At 49.3% G+C, this 20754-nt stretch overlaps 1 protein-coding gene and 1 long non-coding RNA gene across 4 annotated transcripts in view; one reads left to right on the top strand and one right to left on the bottom strand.

Moving 5' to 3' along the window:
• Positions 1 to 20754, bottom strand: part of LOC149854187 (uncharacterized) — a 180808-nt gene that overhangs the window by 123080 nt on the left and 36974 nt on the right. The window lies entirely within an intron of this gene.
• The window catches only part of KSR1 (kinase suppressor of ras 1), a 93996-nt gene that overhangs the window by 41995 nt on the left and 31247 nt on the right, over positions 1 to 20754 (top strand). Inside the window, exon 2 of the mRNA XM_090024884.1 lies at positions 5202 to 5342. Within this exon, the coding sequence (XP_089881010.1) occupies positions 5202 to 5342 (141 nt within the window). The remainder of the gene's footprint in view (positions 1 to 5201; positions 5343 to 20754) is intronic.

Below are 20754 nucleotides of genomic sequence, written 5' to 3'. Positions count from 1 at the left end.
AGTCCATATAGTCCTAGTGGACTCCAAGATGAACATGAGTCGGCAGTGTGACGAAACCATCAGAAAAGCCAATGGCACTTTATCGTGCATCAGCAGATGCATGACAAATAGGTCCAAGGAGGTGATACTTCCCCTCTATCGGGCGCTGGTCAGACCGCAGCTGGAGTACTGCGTGCAATTCTGGGCGCCGCACTTCAAGAAGGATGCGGATAATCTGGAGAGGGTCCAGAGAAGGGCCACTCGTATGGTTAAGGGCCTGCAGGCCAAGCCCTACGAGGAGAGATTAGAGAAACTGGACCTTTTCAGCCTCCGCAAGAGAAGGTTGAGAGGCGACCTGGTGGCTGCCTATAAGTTCGTCAGGGGGGCACAGAAGGGAATTGGTGAGTATTTATTCACCAAGGCGCCCCCGGGGGTTACAAGAAATAATGGCCACAAGCTAGAAGAGAGCAGATTTAGATTGGATATTAGGAGGAACTTCTTCACAGTTCGAGTGGCCAAGGTCTGGAACGGGCTCCCAAGGGAGGTGGTGCTCTCCCCTACCCTGGGGGTCTTCAAGAGAAGGTTGGATGTGTATCTAGCTGGGGTAATGTAGGCCCAGCACTCTTTCCTGCTTATGCAGGGGGTTGGACTCGATGATCTATTGAGGTCCCTTCCAACCCTAGCATCTATGAATCTATGAATGGCTTTTAAAATTGCCTCCAAAGGTTGATAAAGAATAGAGCAAACACATCCCAGTAAACGAGGAGTCTGGCAAACTGCAGTATGTCACAGGAATATAGCACAAAGCATTGGCCATGTTCCAGACAATAACGGGTCCCTACTGAAACTGAGCAGCTAGCGAGGGGGCAAAGAGGTTTAAAATGAATTTGACAGCTCATCTCTGACTGACTCAGGAGTGAACAGGAGATGTGCCTTTATAAGCGGTCTTGGCGGGTGGGGCGTGAGAGTGCAAAAGCTGAAGGTCGCGTATGACTGAAGTTAGCCAGCCAGCCATTCCCTGTGTCTCCCTTTCCTGCACCGAGCCAAGGCTGATATAACAGGCCTTTGGAGGGATGACCCAGCACTATTTCAGGTTACTGCTGTGTTCATGGTGACTGCTCACTTCCTTTGTTACTGGAATCACCATGGTCATCCTTAGTGTTAATTAGAGGGACTTGGGACTTCTGCAGTCCCCTGGGGTTCGAAAAGCTGCTGCCTCCCCGACACCTGCGTGTGGGCAGCTTGTGGCTGGAAGACAGACCTGTAGTGCAGGATTTTCCAGGTCCCGTGGAACTGCCGTGGGGTGAGCTCGGATGCAGGGAGTGGGGATTGCTCCGGCGCGTTGCGGTCCAGGGGTGACTTTGCGTGCAAAGTGGGAAATGCACGTTCAGGCAGAACAGCCTGGCTCTGCAGAGCTGCGGGGACTGGCCTGAACAGGGCACTCAACAGGTAAAAAACAAAAACATACCACAACACTGAAGTAGGGCCAGGGAATAAGGCTGCGGGGGGGTGGTACTGCAGGTGCTGGTCCTCAGTGGCTCTTGGCACAGAGCTCCCTCGGCATAGCTACTCCACAACCATGATCCACTGCTTCTCCCGCACCTGTCGCACTGTTGTTAGCATGGCTGCTGGAAGGCTGGAGCACTATGCTGTTTACAGACCGTGCAGTAGGAAGCCTAGCCTTTCTTTCAGAGTCCTGTTTGCTTTTCTGCTGCGCTCAGGAAGCGAGCTCCCAGCGTGCCTGAACCAAACAAAATTCATCTCTCTCAAAATTATGCCTGGAATTTTGACCCCACTGACTTCCCTGGCAAAATTCCCATTGGCTTCAGTAGGGATGGGACTTCAGCCCGTCGCAGTATCCATTTGTGCCTGCTAATGGTTTGCTTTGTGCTTTTTCCACCCCTGGCCACGAGCACTTAGGTTTGTCACTACTCTCCCTGCTGGCCAGAACATCTCCGCGTGAGACCTGTGTGGTGCTGGATCGTTAGTGGGGTTCATTTTAAAGGGGTCATGGCCATGCCTACAGAGATCACGGGCACTTAATGCGCAGCAAGCTGGCTCTACCAGCACAGCGCTTGTAGTCCAGTGACCCCTGGGAGGCCCGCTGACTTCAGCAGAGCTCCATGCGCTCTGTGTTGCATTTGGGGTCTAACTAGATGGGAAGTATCAGTCTATTTTACTGATAGGGTGATGGAGATGGAGAGTTAGCAGTCAGGATTTTCAGCAGCAGCTTCCCTGGGGTGTTGAACTCCTACGGGCACTTCCGCATGGCCTGTGCGCAGTGGTAGCGCCCGCAAGCATGTCTTGCTGCTCCGTGGAGAGCACTTCCCAAAGTCTTAGCAGCAGAGCTCTGTCTGGGACACAGGCATGGGCAGGGTAATTAGATGCACTGTCCTGCATTGATGGAATTTGCCCAGCTAAAAGCACTTGCTCCATGCTGGGGACGGCCCAGCTGGAGCAGGGCAGCATGTCTGAGAGTGCCCGTGGTGAGTGCTCTGCAGATGTGGCCTGAATCCCGTTCAGGGTTCCCCGTATCCCTTGCACTGCTTCTGAATATTTTCACTGATCTCATCTTGGAATTTGGATGCTCAGGGCCCACTTGTTGGATTATGTCTTGTTAAACCGGGATGGGTTTTGGGGGCCGTTGCTGCCCCTCCACTGCCTGCCTTAGGAAGTAGGCTTGCTCTGACACTGCTGTTTTGTGGCTTAGCTGTATGTAGCACCTGTTCCTCTTGCGTTTTGATTTAATCATTCAGAGGCCAGAAGTTATAAAACAAACAATCCTCAAATACCAATGAACTGCCCTGTGACCCGAGCCATTTGTAGGCAGTGACCAACCCAGCGATCTTACTGGAAAACCTGGTCCAAAAATGCAGATCTGCCAGGCATTGTCAATAGCTATTTTTATTGCGTCTTCATTGCACAGAGCTCCTAGGATGCAGGCGACCTTCATGAAGCATTGAACAGATTCCAGATGGGCACCATGGTGACTTACTCGCTGTAATTGCCCACTTCACGGTGCTAGTTTATACTGGCCCAGGGCTTGCTTTGGGAGCTGCATCCACTGCTGGCTCCAGCACTGAGTGGCTGACGCCTGGTGCTGCCACTACAGATATTGCTGAAGTACCAAGCAAAGCGGCTGTGGCCAGAGACTGCAGCCTTCCCCACCAACTATGGCTCGTCAAGCTTCTTCTAGTGCTGTCTAACCGTCTGTGGCCGTATATGTTCACAGACAGTAGCTGGCTTCCAGAAACTTCAGATCTTATCGAAAATTGTGAGCTTTTCAACCACTTGGAGAACAGCAGGGGCAGAAGTACATGCATGGGGCACCCTGGCCATGCTCTTGTACTGCCTAGCATCCACCTGGTTGTGACGATTTTGTTCTAGCCCGTGTGGGTCCCCGTGCATTTCAGCAAGGCTGTGTGTGAGCACAGAAATCCATCCTGTGCTGTTATCTTTGTAAAGTCTCTAGGAAGGAAGTGTTGCCCTTGTTCAGCTGGAAGGGGTGCAGAGCTTGGGGGTGAGAAGAGCAGGGTTTTTTCAGAAGCAACTTCCACTGGGTCTTAAGCTCTTGGGTCATCTTCAGAGGTCACTGCATCCTTCACAGGTTCTCCACTTGACTTTCTCTGGGATTTTAGGGTAGGAACCAGTAGTTTTATTAATGAGGCCAGTACTTTGCTGCCTACTACTGTTTCCCCTTCTGCTACTCCTTAACCTGCGTGGTTTTTTTTTTTTGCTCGTGAGCACGGACTGCCTTCCTGGGTGTTTGGGACATTCCTTGCAGAGCTGTGCCTCCTTTGTAAGTAGCTGGGTTTTTGGTCCCAAGTTTTTGTAGGGACTGGCCTCCTCTCTTCAGGATGGTCCCTAGGTGGTGGTAACATTCCCAGTTCAGTAGGTTAAAAACATTTTGCTCCATAGAGGGCAGTCGTATGCATCAGCCATTTAGTGAGGAGCAGGAATAGCGGTGGTTTCTCTGCTAATATCTGACTCGTTCTACATCCAAGGCCGGATGAGTTGATCTAATAAGTCTTTTGCATCTGTAAGTCCTGTGATTTATTCCTGCAAGTGACTTCACCGTGTTGCATCTTTCAGACGTGTAGACAGAAAATATTTCCAGCGGAAACTTGAGAAGAGGAGACATGGAAGTTGGCAAGGCCTGGGTGTTTGTTTTTCCTTTTAATTATAGGTCTGATCTTATCCCCAACGCTAAAATTCTCGACTTTACTGTAGACATGTTTTGGTTTTATAAAACACAGATGGACTAAATTGCTTTGAGGTATTGTTTTGTTTAGAAGGCTTTGAAGCTTGAGTCTCCCCTCTGGGAATATGCAGCTTAAACAGTGAGAAATTTCTTTTGAGGATTTTTTTTCCCCCCCCCCAGATGTTAGGCAAATGTAACCATGCACACGATACTTTCTCTTCCACCCCTGTCTCTGCATCAGTCGGCTCTCTTAAGCATCACCTTTTGCAGCAAAATCAGTCTTGTCCTCTTGAACGTTCAGGTGTTTGACTTGGACTTTTGTTTTCTTCTCTGAATATTTGTGTTCGGGCAAACCCCAGAAACCTGAGTGGAATCGTGGCCCATTGCGCTGGGTGTTTCAAACCGACAGGAAGGTCATCTGTACCCCAAAAGCTTCCTCTCTAGGAGTGTGGAAACAAGTACGGCGTACTGCAGGGTAACAGGTAGGGTGGCTGTTGCCTGTGAAAGCCCTGCTCTCTTTTTTTTGCTCAGCAGTAGATTATTCTTGTGGCATCTAGCCTTCATCTAGGGTGTGCTTGATAGACAAATGGAGGGGGTGAGAGAGGGTGGCTGATAGTAACTGATAGGAAGGCAGTGATGGCACAGCATGGATTGGCTATACCTGATGTGTATGGGGCTAATTCCTTTCAGAAGAAATGCAATTGGTTGCTTTCTGCACCGTGTGTAATTTGAGTAAAACTTAACCACTGGAGGTGACTGCTGGTGGCCTAACTTGGGGGTGGAAAGGGCCTGTGTTTCCTGCCTCTGAAACAGCAAAGCAAGCCAAGCTCTCTGTGTCCTTTAGCATAAGGGAGCTTTAGCCCTCGTTCATCATTGTCTGCTTATTTGTACGATTGGGGTACTTTCGAACCCAAATCCTGAGCCGGAGCCACGCTGGGCCTTGCACTGTCCGATATAACGCAAAAGGATGGTCCCTGCATCAAAGAAATCTGTCTCAGCTACTTGCTTTCTGTCCTGACAGGCCAAACTGATGGACTACATCTACAGACAGCGGCAGTGTAAGCTGAGCGTGCCCCTGAACGACAGGACAAAGGAGCTCAGCAGCTACCCGAGATTCAATGACTGGCTGGATGTTGTCAACGTGAGGAAAGAAGTCGTACAGGTAAGGGAAAGAATGGCTACCTGTGCGCATCATGCCTGGCTTGTCCATGAGGATGCTTCACAGCTGCTTGCTGGGTTGTTTTTTGGTTTCCTAAAACTGCTTAACACGAGGGTGTCACGAAGCCGTACAGCTCAGCAGCTGTGCCGCTTTGTCTGGGTCTGAGCTGCACAACCTGACTTGAAAGTGTATTTGATCTGGGGGGTGGGGAGGGAAATAAAACGGAGCCAGATAACATCTGTCTCTTTAAGATGCACAGGGATTTATGCAGCACAGGCTGGCCTGCTCCTCTCCTGATTTGCATCTGAGCCTGATAAAAAAAAATGTTGCCAAACCGGTTTTATTAGCTTTCAGCTCTGCAGGTAGCTGCAGCACTGGGCCACAGGGCCTGGCAGCTTCCCGGTTTCTGGCTGGTGACCACTGATGCCTGAAGGCCTGATTGCATAAGAAGAGAGGCGGGGGGTGCTTTCCCTACACAGCACCAACCTGGAGGGGTAGCACTCCACTTCAACTTGGTAGTATGGGCAGAGACCCCCTCGCCCCCTGTATATCCTGGCTTTGCTCTGTAAATGCAACTTTGCCCTCTTCCTACCTGCTAACCTGGGGAAGCACTTTTTAATCTTAGTCTGATGGATATGAAGCTAGGATGGAGTAAGGATGGAGGGTGCAGATTGTCTATCTCCTCCAGAATGGCTCCCAAGCTTTGTCTGTTCACACATTTGATATTCATTGAAGTGACTGGAACATCACCAAGAGGGCATATATGTGTAGCCCTGATGTGGATGCGAAGAGGTGCTCTTTGCTAGGGGCACTGGGAAAGAAATATTTTCTTCGTAGCTGCCACGAGCCTGGGTTGAGGCGAAAGCAAGGGGCACCTGCCCAGTGCAGAATAAAGCCCTTGGGGCACGAGTTTCAGCAGCGCTGAGCACCTCGCAGCTCCAGCAGAAATCAGTCACAGGTGCTTGGCACCTGAAAACTATGCCCAGGTCCAGCAGATTGTTGTGACCTTTTATGTTTCTTCACAAACAAAAATCCATGACCAAACTTCCTGCAGTCTCCCCTTCCTGTTTGAAGAGAGAAGGAAGCCGATAAATGGAGACCTGGCGCTCTGCTTAAAAAGCAAGGAGAATTGGCTGTTTGATCATTGGGGACCCCGTGATTTCAGGGAGCTGAAAAGCTGTTTGATTAGGACTGGACTGAGCAAGGCTTCCCATGTGCATGAGCAAAAGCATACTGACACAAGTAGTGCCACTGAATTGAATAAATGTGTTTGTAGCCGTGTTCAGCAACATGAATAAAACTTGGCTTGACCCCAACTGAACAACCAGTCCTCATGATCACTAATATCCTGAATGTCTAATGAGCGAGGAAAAGCCCTGGATGTTCCTTCTCTTTTGCCCCCACTAGCCAAATCCTGAGGTCTGTGCTCTGTTTTCAGTGAATCTTTTATTGGCTTCTGGAGGAATTGGCTCCTATGGTCCTACCAGTGTGCTCTGCTCTGCACGCGTGCCTGGGTGGGCACCACCTCCTGTGCTCCTGGGGCTGCAGGTGCAGGTGGCTTCGGTTGTAGACTTCTGAGTCACTGGAGGAGCAGTGATTTTTTTGGGGGGTTTTTTTTGGCCCTTTGGGTATATACCACAGGCTGTAAGGGAGAAGATGGTGGAAAAAGCAGGGCACAAGGGGGCGAGGGCATGCCTCCTGCTTACCCTCACCTGGCACAACCTAGCTTTCTAGCTCAGTGGTTCTCAGCTGGGATGTCTCTACATTGCAAAAAATTATGGTGGCTAAAAAGGCTGAGAGCAACTGCTTTAAACATTGATTGCCTTTTGTATGCTGCTGTTTGGGTATTTGGGGCCACGGCTTATCCGTGACAAAGGTGCAGTAGAGAGAGTCTGGTGCTGTGGCTGAGCTGCCAAAAAGTAGCCAGTCTCTAGGTTAACTGGAATTGCCTACGTCAGAAAGCGCGTCATTTTGTCAACCCTTGAGAAAGCATTCAGCACGGAGGTGGGGGGCAGGGGGGAGTTAGTCTCAGCCACATCCTACCATTTCAAGGAACAATTGTCTGGTTCACACCTCCAACTGCGTGGTCGCTAAGGTGGTGAACAAGTACACGGCTGGCCCTTGCCAAGAACAGCAAATGTCTTAACCACTTATTCTGCCCCTCTGCCCACAAGTCTCCGCCAGTCCTTGGGAAGAAGGCGGTCTTGTTCCTCTTCTCCGAGGGCTGGAAACAGTAGCACTGTGTGAAGCATTCATGTTTTGATCCCAGTTCTTGAATTCTCAACCTGCCTCGCTGCCAAGCGATGCTGTGGGGGTTTTTTTGGTTTTTTTTTTTTTTTTTTTTTTTTTGAGGCAGCTGTTGCCTGCTGTAGTAACATTGAGCTGGGCGGGAGGGACGAGATGAACACTAAAGCTTTTTTTAATTACTGAGTGGACATGTGAGAGTGAGCACTTGAAGCCTCATGTCAGCAGGGAAAAGAAAGACCCTACCTTGGCCAATTAGCTGCCTTTTTTCCAAATCCAGTTGACTTTTTGCTATTTATGTGTCCTCCCCTCCTCTTCCCCTGCCCCATCCCACTTCGCATGGCTTGTCTCTGCCTCTTGCTGAATGCACCATTTCATTTACAGCTTCCAGGGCTGCACCATTTGAGTTGCAAATAGTGAGGTAAGGGCTCTTCCCCCACCCAGCTGGAAGTGTTACATCCTAGGCATCCACGGGTTGTGTTTAGATTTCTAAGTGTGTGTTTTTATACACCCTCAAGCATGTCCAGGTTGGAGTTGAATGTTTTCCTAATGATCTCAGTTTGCAAAAAGTGTACTCTGTAAGGGGAAGTATTACTGGCCATGTAACACTTTCACGTTGCTGCACCAAATGTAGAGCCATGCCTAGGGTGTGAGGAGTGCTCAAGCCGACTGAACAGCAGGTAGGACACTGAATCAGGAGAGACCCTGGCCTGACTGCTGCTGACTTGGTGGATAACCTCTGGCTTTGGTTCTCTTCTCCCCTTTGGACCCAGTTCCCTCTGTATAATAGGTAGTGAGCTTGGACATCATCTGCAGCACTGGAGAGCTACTGTTGAAGAGTGAGGCTGGCAAGAGCTCAAGTTCCTAAGAGCCAATATCCCTCTTGAAAATAGGAATCTAGGTTAGAAAGTGCCTTAATGACTTAAGCATTGTCTCATGCACGCTTTTGGAAGACTTCCTCTGTGCGATGTGGCTGAAACGCTACACCTAATATCAGAGGTGGGGTGGCAGTGCGGGTCCATGCGCTGGTTGCTATAAACGCCTGGGGAGAGACAGCCCCTGCCCTGAAGCACTTCTGCTTTAAACAGAGGAGACCGACACAACATGGGAAGAAAAAACAGAGGCACAGGGAAGTGAAGTATCTTGCCCAAAGGCGCACAGCAGACCAGCAGTGACAGCCTATACCTCCTGGCTCCCACTATCAGCTGGGCTGTCCACTGGAGCATGCTGTCTATCAGATGCGCTCACACATGGCTCCTGTCTATTTTTACTTTAATGGGCAGATGCCCCTCTTATTTCCAACGCTGCCACAGCATTGCGCTGGCTTTGCGAATCTGCAGTGCCATGCTTTGAAACGTGCTCTAATTGCAAGGAGTTTTCAGCTTGACAATTAGAGGCACAATGCGCTTGCCTCCTCCCGCCCCCTGTCATCACCACGCCTCATCAGCTCTCTCCAAAAATAAAGCTGCCGTGCAGGGAAGCGCAGAAGCTCCTGGGCTCTCTTGTCAGAAATAGAGCTCCAGTTCCAATTTAAAATATCTGCTGACTCCTCCAGTCCGCAGTCGAGCCTATTTTTTGCTCAGTGAGTTTGCTCCAGCCATTGTGAAGCTGGAAAGCTCTCCGTGGTGTATAATTGCCGTCATTTTCTTTGAAAAACCTATATTTAAAACAAGAATAATGACCACTTGTAAAATCCTTTAGTTCTGGAAGAGACTGCAGTAATAACAATGCACTGTTTATGGCACTGGGCAATAGCTAAAACTCCTAGGAACATGGAGGACGGGCAGCCAGTAACGCTGCGAAGAGCAAGAGGGCTGTTTTGTGCAAAGTTAGCAGACCCAGAGGTAGGTGGGCAATCCAAGTGCTCCTGTTGCTTTCCATGAATATGTACTTGTGACGGGTAAGTCGTTCAAGTTTGCTCTCAACAAGCCAGTTGCTAGGACTTTTTTTTTCCCTCCTCTTTATTATGCCTCTCACCAGGCAGCATGTGGGCTTTGTCAAGATAAATGGGTGAAATGGCTCTGCTTTGGGATCTGGCTGTTGCTGTCTTCCATGCAGGGGTTGTTGTTAGTGTAACTTTCTGGAAATGGACAAAGACTCCTTTTTTTAAATAACTTGGCTTGTGAGATGAGATGTCTTCTAGTGGGGGATGTGTGCAGGGGAGGGTTGCATGCAAGGTAGTCAGTGCGGCGAAAAGAAACCAAGCATGGCATTGCGATGGTAGGAGAGAATCTTCCTAGTAGGGTGGCTGGGCAGACAAGTCTCTCTAGTGAGAGAAAGCAAGTAGGTAAAATCCTTGGGTGGTGACTTGACCTCCAAGGGTGGGTCCTCTACCTGGGAATCCTGCCTTGAGGACACCTGAGCAGGTGTCAGGGGATTTTGACTAGTCTGCCCTCTTGTCAGTGCTGTGTGGCAGCAGGTATCCAGGGGTGGCGAGCTGGTTTCTGGTACAGAAAAGGCAGAGAACCATGGATGGGTCTTGGCTCTGTGGGTCTGTTGGCAGACTAAAGGAAAAAAGAAAAGAAAACCTGTGCACGCAGGGTTTTTAAACATGGAGGAAAAAAAATCCTTGAAAACGCTGAGTTCTTTTGCTCACTCCTGTATGTAATCTGTTACAGACTTTAAAGGTAATGTGAGAAGATAGTTGCCTTTCTCTGCTGAAACAACATGCCTGAACTAGCCTGGCGCTGCCACGGCAGGGGTTCTAGTCAATCAAGTTTGGAAAGCTGTTTTTAGTGGTGCTGGGAAGCTCGCTGCAAATGCGGGGGGTCAGGAGTCATGCATTATCAGTAAACAGGTCTCTGCCACCACAGGGCACTGATGGTGCAAAGTGCTGCACTGCTGGCACATAACCATTCTGCTTGGGAAATGCATACGTCTACCAATGTGTGCGCGTGCATGCACGAACTGCTCTGTTTACTTGCAAGCCATCATTTGTTGCCCATTAGCACTGAGGACAAAAGGCGTGGGAGCTGGGCGTTTCCAGCCTTCTAAAATTACCAGCAGTGATTTGTGTTTGGCCAAACCCAGGGCAAGGCCTGACACAGCAGAGCACCGAGGGAGGCCAGGTTGGACTCACTCTACTGGTTCCCATTTGCACTGATCTGTCCTTGGTTCAGGTCTTTCTGGTTTTGCACAGCTGCTGCAGGGGTTTGGGAGCCTGTTTGATAACTGAGCGGGCTGAGCTGTTAACTTTGTTTGATTGGTGCACGGCTGCACACTGCTCACTTGGCTTGTTCCAGGCACCTCCCTTTGCACCGTCTGCCCTCTGACGGGTAAGTTGGTGCGGCGGTCAGGTGAACCCAGTGACGGGGGAGAGAGTCACTCGTGTGAGGTTGTACTTCTGGGTCAGGTTTCTTTCGCTCATCACATCTGGAGCCTTCGCTTTCCTTGTAATGTTGCTTCATAGCAAGGTCGTATGTCACGGCCTTCCAGGCCATCCTGAAGAACTGAGCAGCACTTTCACGAGAGCTAATAACTCTGCTTTTGATGCAAGCTTCCCCGCTCGGTCAGCAGGAGGCCCTTGGGAGAACAGGCACTAAAAATCTGGTCTCCTCCCTTCAGCTGTCATCACTCTGCGCCAGATGATAGGACAGAAAAGAAGGTAGCCCTTGCACTGCATTTCATCCTTAAGTGCCATTCACTTTGCCAAAATTTATTTTTTTTAAAAAGATTCCCTTGTTTAGAGAGTTTCCCTTGACATGGGGCACGAACCCCAAACACAGACACCAGTTTGAAAACTTTCATCCCTGCTTGGATTCACTGGCCAGTGTCCAAAGCCATCGTGTCAACTATTTCTAGCCCCAAGAGCCGCTTCCAGCCCCATGTCAACAGCAGGCTTCACACCGAGCGTAGAATGTGCAGTCGAAGAAAACTTGTCTTGTTTAAAGTAGGTCTTCCCGGCGCGTTCCCTCGTGCTTTACGGTGAGCTGTCAGCTGAAGTTTGAAGCATCGCAGGCAATGGGTTTTCTCCTACTCGTACTCCCAGCCAACCACCCTCTAGCTCGGTATTGATTAAGAAGGGGCGTTTAGGGCCTCGATAAATACCCTGCTTTGTAAAGACAGCCCCTGCCATCTCCCGCTCCCCATACAGGGGAGGAGCAGGCAGGACCGTTTCCCAGAGTGCTCCTTTCTGCTATCGGATAGTTTTTAAAAGGGCGTGTGTTTTGTATTCATACCCCTATCGACTTCTCTGCATGAGGGAAACTTGGGCAGACCTTTCACCGTGCTAACACCAGTTCACACCCACTGCTTTGTTAGTGTCCAGAGTCATGTTATATGGTATGTTTGGCCCCAAGAGCTGCTTTTGGCCCCAGCCTCCGTAACTGCACTAAAGTGTATCAGGTGCTGGGTACCACTGAAAGCTGCATAAGACAGAGCTGCCTTTTGGAAGTAAACCTGAGAGACCAAGAAACCAGCTGCATGCCTGTTGTATGGGCTTTGTTGAAGATTTTGCAGCCTTTTAAAGGAAGGTAAATGCCATGGTATACTGAGGCAAAACAGATCCCAAAGCAATGCTAACGATGCTTTTTCTTTTTGATGCATGTTGTGTTCTGGAATCGACAGCACCTCCAGCACCGAGTTCATTCCTCCAGCTGGAGTTCATGCACAGGGCACAAAGGTAGCACAAGACTCAAAGCTAATCACTGAAGCCTGATTTCAGAGGTTTAAATTGGACACCAGCAGTGCCTAGGCCACCAACGGGTGAATTTTCACCCTGTGGCTTATTCGGGGGAAAGGTTGCCTGGCTTGGTCAGAGGCTCTGAGGATTGGTGCACTATTTCGGGCATGAAGACTGCAGGAAGGTTTTGTAGAAAAGTCCTCTCAGGAGTGATTTCCTAGCGTGGAGCTTCCTTAGGTCACGACTTCTGAGCAATGCACGGTGAGTAAGACTGGAAGTGCGCTGGCAACAGTGAGCTGTTCCAAGATGGAAAGCAGGCCCTGTGCCTCGGCAGCTTGTTGAACGTGGACCCTGTAACTATCATCTCCAGCATCTCATCATCTTTCATGCATGTTTATTCTCCCAACACATCTCTGCAAAACTATTGCACATGGAAGCAAAGTGACTTGTCCAGGGTCACGCAGGAAGTCTGCAGCAGTTCAGACAGAGATGGTCTCTTTGAAGTTGTGTGCTGGTCCCTGGCCCATCACCCTTGCAAGGCAGAGATGCACCGATCCAGGCTGAAGCCCAGCTACAGTAGCTTGAGTTTATAGCACTTCCTGTTCTCATGATCCCATTCAGCAACCGCTGCCTAACATGCTGTACAGCACTAATGGCAGGGGAAATTCTGGCCAAGTCCAAGAGGGCAAAATCCCCTTATTACAAAAAAGGATCCGTGTCGCACAACAGGGAAGGGTGAGGTTCCCCCCACCCCCAACAGTCCTGAATACACTGAAGGGTATTCAAGAAAACTCCTGTGGGAGTTTTCACGATGAGGCCAATGGGAGCAGAGCCTGTGTAGGTTCCCATGCTGTACCCATCATTGCAGTATCTGGCCCTGGTTGTCACCAGCCCCTGCCACATGCATTAATCTGCACAAAAAGAGGGCAGTGTCAGTCGTGCTTGGGATCGAGCCTGCCTCTTTCAGCGGTGATGCTTTGACCTCTCTGTCCTCCCCCTTTGTTAGCTAGGTCCTTGCCACCTCTGGCTTTGTCCAGCTGTGAGACCTGCTTCCTTTAAACCACATGCATGTGCCCCTTCCAAACAGAAACCAAGAAGAAGACAGTTACTATGCGTTGGTAGCAAATCAGCATCTTCCTGCCACTTCAGGAAAACTGGCTTTTTATGTGGTGCCTCTGTGTACTCCTCTGGACAGACAAACAGATGTATTATGCTACACTCCTGTAGGCCAGGTTTTATAAGCGATCAAAAACCAGTCTATACCCATAACAAGTTCGGCGCACACACACTGGTTTAAAAATGGTGAAACCTGGTCTAAAATTTGCCCCCTCCCCATCAAAAGGCATATGTATGTATGTTCTGTTCTCTACTGATCTAAACTACGCCACTTACAGAAAAACCACATAACTCGGATTGATTCTGCCTTGGGCTTTTTGAATGTCTGTCCCTAGCCTTAGTGACAGGCAGAAAGCGGAGCAAGCCTGCCAGCCTTCACAGGGTGGCATAAATGCAAATGTCCCATGCAAATGTCTCCCAGCTGCCACTCCTTAAAATATCCCCACCCAGTGCCTGCTCCTGAACTCAAATGACAGCTGGACGGGTAGCTGTGCTTCCAGGACAGGCTGAACTTCAGGGTAATGTCTGGTATGAGGTGCTCTATTTACAGCACTGAGCACCCCCTGGGTGGCAATTTCTATGCATGCTTGTGCTGGGGTTAGTGGGTAGAAGCCACTTGCACTTTTTTAAGCCCTGCCATCCAGGAAAGGTGGGTGGAGTAGGCGCCATTGGACTCTCTCTTCTCGCCTGCCTGCTGCATATTCAGCACAGTTAGGCTGCAAGCCCGTGGAGTTAACGAGGTTGGGGTCGTTTGCAAAGCGCGTCAAGCAGAACGTTCTTCGCCAAACTCGGCAGCAGAGGAGGTGCTGCCAGGACTAAAACTGAGCCCGCTTCTTAAGTGCCATCTTGAACGAGTGACCCGCATTATTATCGCATTGGCCAGGGGGCTAACACACGTAAATCGCATCAGGCCAATCTTGCAGGGATCAGGTCGACCAGTTTTATATTAAGCCACCACATATGTAGAGCACATGAGTAGCTGTTTAAGGAAAGCCTCTTATTTTTTTTTTCCCCGAGGCTTAGTTTCCTCTGTCGCGTGTCCTGGGGCCTGGCAGCAGATTCAAGAAAGCCTGTCTGAGCCCTCCCAACTCAAGGTCATTGGGATTGTTTAAAGATAATCTCCTCTTGTGTGCTTAGACTTGCCTGCAACTTGCCATTCTGTCTTTCTAAAATTAAACTGCTGGGGAGAAGTAGAACAGTAGCCTCAAACTTCACTTGTGGGGCTGGAAAGGCAGCTGTACGTTGGGTCCAGGAGGTGGAGATGTAAGAAAAGCATCAGATCTCATTGCAAATGCGGCACAGGCTGCAGTACAGCTCAGAAGACGGTGTCAGCTGCTAATGTCTTCTCTCCGTGCTGCTCTGCTGTGCCTGCTGGAGCCGCACTGCCATGTAGGAGGTGCTAAAGCTCCTAGTAGTAGGCCACGTCCTGGCTAAAAGAAGAGATTGATTTAAGGAGCTGGCATCTGCTGAAGCCAGCGAGTGTTTTGAATTCCAGGCCTTCAAAAAATCCAAAGTCAGGACCCTCGGGCTTTGGAGATTTGGCTTAATCAGGAACATTTTTTTCTCTCTCTCTAAACCCTTCTTCCCCTACACCCTAATGTTGCCTTCTGGTTTCTGTACATTTGCATTTGGGTCATATGTCCAAGCTGCTTTTTTTATTTTTTTCTGCTGGAGGGCTAGAAATGTACTTTTAAAGATGGATGAAAGGAGGGCTAGGATTCTTGGGTCAGGGAGGTGGAGTTGAAAGAGAAACATCAGATCTCACTGGGTGTGGGATCGGATTGCAAGAATGGGCCAGGCTGCATTTTCTGGCCTTTCAGTTCAACAGGAGCAAGATCAAGATCCAACTTTGCGCAGGGCACAACTCTGTGCAAACCAGCTGGGTCTGGGGATGAGCTAAGGGCACGGCAAAGCCAGGGAGGCCGCCGCAGAGCCCTGTGCCCACTCAGCAAAAGTTGGCACGTTCAGTTTTCCTCGGACAGGGCAGGAGCCCAAGCTCATTGCTCAGGGCAGGAATTCTGCGCTTGTTGGCTGTGGTGTTTGGTGTCCTGGGTGTGAGTTGTCCCCCGGGTGTGCAAATACTCTGTGCTCTCCAGTTGGTTGGGAGCCTGGCCAGGATGGCATTCTCTGTACTGCTTGCAACAGGGAACAGGAGTTTTCCCCCTTTAGGTCTTATCTATGCTAAACTCAGACAGAGCCAACTCATTTAGCTCGGTATGTACGCGCATGCTGCGTGCTATGATGTCGGTGCAGCTATATCCCTAAAATAAAGGTGTCTTTTATTATTACAGCCTACCCCCCGCTTCCCATACAGAAACACCTGTGCTGCTACAGACAGCGCTCCACCCGTCCTAGGGATTGTGCTTGCTCAGGAGAACTTGGGATATTCGTATCGGGAGAGTTTGCAACCCAGCTGACTTGCAGCAACAGCGCTGTTGCCAAGGGCCGAGCTGCCTAGCTGTTTGCTGTGGCCTTGACGTCAAAGGATGCTTCTTCCCCACTCAGCTGGAGCACCTCAGTGGTCCCTAGCAGCTGTTTGCTGTGCATGCCCCGGTCAGCGCACAAAACCTCACCTCCACAGGGGCTAAGGACCTGAACCCTGTGACGTATTCCGGTTCTGCTGCGTAACCATCGCAGCACGATACGTACCCAGTATTGTGAGTTAGCGAGACCCATACGAGATCTGTGGAGACCAGGCCCAATACCACACAGTGGGTTGTTACACCCTCCAACCTGCCAAAAGGCACGAGTGTGAAGGGTCAATACCCCAGGGAAGAGGCAGAAATCATCATGGGATGTAGCTGAGGCACGGGTAGCTCTGTGGTTGCAAGTTTGTTTTTTTTTCCAGCAGTATGTAAGTCAGGCTTGATCCTGGCCTGCTGGTAAAGTGTGACAAAAAGCAATGCTCCCTGTCCCTCCCCCAACACACACAAGCATCCTATGAGCCACATGAGGATGAGGATAGGTGAGCAGCTTATCATGGGGCCACTTGTTTGCTAACTGCCTGCGTGAATGGGGAGGCTGCTTGGTGGTAACGTAGCCCTCGGCACCAGGCACCACAGTTGGTTTCTGCCTGTGACCAGGGTGGGCAGCTACTGGCAGAGGAGCCGTTCCCAAAAACGGGTTGTTGGCGTGGTGGTACCCAGAACTGGAAAGGGACCTGCTAACCAAATGGGTGTCTCCGCCTCTTGACATCTTCTTTCTGAGATTCTCTTTGCTTTATGTCCTAGAGTTTAGCTCCCAGGCACTGGCTTTGACCCCTTTCTCTGCTCTTCAGCCACGGTAAAGGCCATCGCTCTCTTGAATCTGCTCTGGGTGGTCCTGCTTTGGCAGCAGAGAGCAGTCCCTGGCCCTCTGCCATTTCCACTCAAGAGGATGCAAGTCACTGTGGGATGTGGATCGATGGAAGGTGAGAACAGAGAGGGACTGCTTGGTTACAGCACAAGCGAGCTTCTGTTTTTTGCTGTTGGCGAGGGCTTGGTGTGGCGGAGCTGAGTTTATGAAGTGTCAGTTCCTATGAGCTGTCGCAGCATGTCGGACCATTGAGTCACTGAGGCTCTTGCCTTTGGACAGATGCAGACTGATGTCTCAGCTGCCCACTTGTGCTTATCGTCACCCAGGTCATATGTTCTGTCTTGATGCAATCCTAGGGTTTTAATAGGGTGCGTTGTTTCTTTTTTTGGTGGGGAGGAGGGATATACTTGCAAAGCCAGGTTTTCCAAAGCAGTTGGCACCCAGCAACCACTGTTGGGGCAGCCGGGGGCTCTGCACACATTGTCCTACGAGTTTTTGATGATCTGGCAGTATTTAGATGGCAATCGGGACCTGAGCTCCTGAAAATCCTGGTCCCCAGTGGGCATGCTCCAGCACTTCAGGACAAGCTGGCTTTTGTGCTTGTAAGAGCTAGACCCACAAGCTGCCTTGGGAGCCGAGGCTATTGGGCATCTCTTAGGTACCGTTCGGTACCCTGCAGGGCAGGGGCTCGCACTCCAGAGAGTGGTTCAGATCCAAAGGATTGTAAAAAGGAAGCTGTGAGCCAGACGCGCAGGGAGAGCTGCAGCGTGCCCTGGAGTGCTGCGCAGACACCAGACAATGTGGGAAGAAGCAGTGCCGGGGGGAGGAATTGTATGTGGCCCGCTCTGCAGCGCGACGCAACAGATTGCTGAGCCGTGCAATCTGCTGTGCACCAGCTTTCGTGGCCAAGAGAGCTGCTGGCTCGAGTGAGAGTTTTCGCGAGCAAGGATGTGTTGCTATCGTGCACTTGTGCGTCTGTATCCGGGACCCTCTTCTTCCTTTTGTACTGTTTTGTTTTTAGACCCTTCTCTTCTTGCCACCCTGCACTTTCAGGGTGTTTAGAATATACTTTTCTTTTTTCCTGTCCCACTTCTTTTGACCTGACAGGACCAGATTCTGCTCTCTGGCATCAGTGGAAAGAGTGGAAGGATTCTTTGGGATTACTCCATTTACGTAGGTGCAGTAATAACTGGACTACCAAACTCACGATGTCCGCGGAGTATCTTCTGTCGCTGTGTGACATGACATTCTCATAAGCTGGCTTGGGGGATGTGGTCTAGGTAAAGTTACTCTAAAGTGGGTGCACAGCTGGTTGAGGACTCATTTGTGAGTATGGGTTTCCAGCTGCTCACTGTCAGACTGGAAGGATATATCGAGTGGGCTTCCGCTGTTTTGCACTCATGACGAGGACAAATGGAGTGGATCCTAATTAAATCTGCAGACTACTAAGCTGCGAAGAGTTGCACGCCCTTTTGGAGGACAGGGTTAGAACTCCAAATGATCTTGGCAAGTTGCAGGAATGGTTTGAAGTAAATGGGGTGTAATTTAATAAGGACAAGTGGAAAGTACAACGCTTGGGTAGAAAGAATCAAATGCACAAATTACCAGGTGGGTAATGGCTTGGTAGTTACTCTGTGCAGTGGCTTTAATCCACGTGCAAAATGGCTCATTAGTGCAGTGTCTCGAGGCCTAGGTGAGGCATCTGTAGATTGCTCTCTTTGATTCAGGTGCCATCTTCTGCCTAAATCCCCCCTTCATGTGCCTAAGTTCCTTGGTGAATCTTGCTGTTTTGGCATTTGTTTGTCTCCTAGATTGGAAACCAGGTCCTCTGATTCCCTGTGTTGAACTCTAACCACGGCCCCCGCACTCTACCCACTCATACTTGTAATTTTAAATCTGGAGGACGAAATTCAGAGAAACTCTAAATCTGTTGCGTTTACTGACTGACTTCCATATGGGTCACTGCTTGCTTGCTGCATCATGCCTCGAACAGTGGGAGTGTGGGTATATTGGGTAACAAGACTTTGTGGCTCATGCTTAGTTTTGGAATGATAGGGTTACCAAGAGTACTAGCAAAGTAATCTAGGTCACTTTCCAGCCTTGATGTTAGGGTCAGAAGCAACCTCAGTAGGTCATGGAGTTTGACCCCCTGTCCGAAGGCCAGGTTGTATCCTGCATCTTTCGAACCTGTTCAGTAAAGCACACAAGGGCTGTGACACTTCAGTGGGGGGTGGGATGCTGGAATGGATCTTAAGGCTTGGCGAGGAGTTAATTATCTCCTGTAGTAGAGATTGGCATTGATTCACTATTACCAGTCCGATTCTACTATCTTCTTGGCCTTCGAAACTAGAGAAGGAAGCATACTCTGGTCCCACACTGTTCCTGTTTGCAGATGTTGAATCGCAACGTCACGTTTTTTGGGAAGCAGCATAGCACTTGTGACAGACAAGTTCCTAGCAACAAAATATTAGCAACGTTGTCACGACTCATCTGAAATGCTGAAACCTCATAATATTTCTTTCCATTTTGTGACCATGGGAAAGCCCTGAACTTTGAACCCATTGACTAAAAGTTGCACACCACCTGTCTCGGTTTTGGCGTGGAGGACAAAGTTGTGGTAAGACCTGGCTTCAGAAGGTAACTTGACTTGCTGTTTTGCCAGAAGCCAAAGGAATCAATTTGCTTGTGAACTAGCAGAAACCACTGATTCCTAGGCTGACATTCTCTGCAAAACCATACTATGTGTGCTTTTGGGTTTTGCTTTTAAACAGAGGGTAAACGCTTTTAAAAGCATTGAAGTACTTGGACGCTTAAGTCTTACCGAAAGTTGGTAGGATTTAGATCTTAGTCGGAGGCTTTTTTTGCTAGAAGAGGCATGCTCTCACCACATGCATTGGAGAGCAGGAGGTAAAGTCCTGCTGAAGACAGTTACTGAGTGCAAGGTGAGAGAGAAACCCTTGTAGTGGATTTTTACCTCGGGTTAGTTAACTCCAGGAACGATGTGCTGAGCATCTGGGAATACCTAAAATAATTTAAATAATCTGCAGGCAGTTGGACCATGATTCATGTCTGGACTCCTGCTTTTGAGAAGTAAATCTGATTCCTATTCAACAAAACCTAGAGATAGGAGAACCTCAGACGGTCCAGTTTGGGTAAGGACGTCCCAGGTTTGACCCAAAGCATTTCTATGTCTCGATCTCCTTTATACTGGCGAAGTTTAGAATGGGTTAAAGATCCCCCGTGAGTTGACTGGGGTCTTCATCCGTCGCACTTCAAATCCAGCTGTTAATCATTCAAGACTAAATGCTCCCATGGGATTTGGGAAATTTGGCATCTTGTAAATTCAGGTGTGCAGGACAGTGAATAATAATGCAGTCTCAGTTGGGGCCTTTGTGTTAGTGTTGTTTGCTAGTACTAATTATAGAAGGAAAAGAAAAGATCACCAAGCTCTTCCTAGGCATGGTTTAGTCTGGTCCCGTATTCTGCTTGCTGCATTTCAAAACTCCCGGGCATTTCTGTGAGTCCCCTGCCATTTTGGTCCCATTCAGACACCTGGTGTTGCAGAACAAACACTTGCTAGTCCTTTATAGAGATTTTTCTTTTGTCTTTTCTGGATAGGTTATTTTCCCTTTATCTAAAAATAGCTCGCTAAAATTACTGGGACTGCTGCTTCCGAACAGGGGTAGGGGATGAAACCCTAGTCCAATCTCGGGAGGTTTGCCTGCAGCACGGCCATCAATGGGATTCAAAATCATGAGTCAGATCCCAAAGGCATCGTGAGACCTGAATTAAAAATGATCAGAGGTTTTTGGAGGAGGCTTTCTTTTGCTTATGACCCTCCTGATTCTTGTTTTTTATTGCCTTTGGGGTTTGAGCCTTGAAGATTCATTTTCTCAGGCTTTTTCTTTCTTTCTGATGGTAAGTGTGAGAAACTCCTCCACTTCTCCCCTCCTCCCCCTTTTTTTTATTATTATTTTTTTAAATGAAAGTTGGGATAGCCATGTAATCAGATGGTTCCAGGAGTTGGGGCTTTAAGAAAAATCCTAAATGCTGTAAAACGTGATTAAATTGTGGGAGTTAGCAACCATAAGTTTGGGCAAAAGCCTTGGGGGAATTCTTAGGAATGGGATGCTTGGCTCA

This window comes from Crocodylus siamensis, chromosome 13 (assembly GCF_052110815.1).
Source record: "Crocodylus siamensis isolate JL-2025a chromosome 13, ASM5211081v1, whole genome shotgun sequence".
Taxonomy (NCBI): Eukaryota; Metazoa; Chordata; order Crocodylia; family Crocodylidae; genus Crocodylus; species Crocodylus siamensis.
This window is presented reverse-complemented; position numbering and strand designations above follow the sequence as displayed.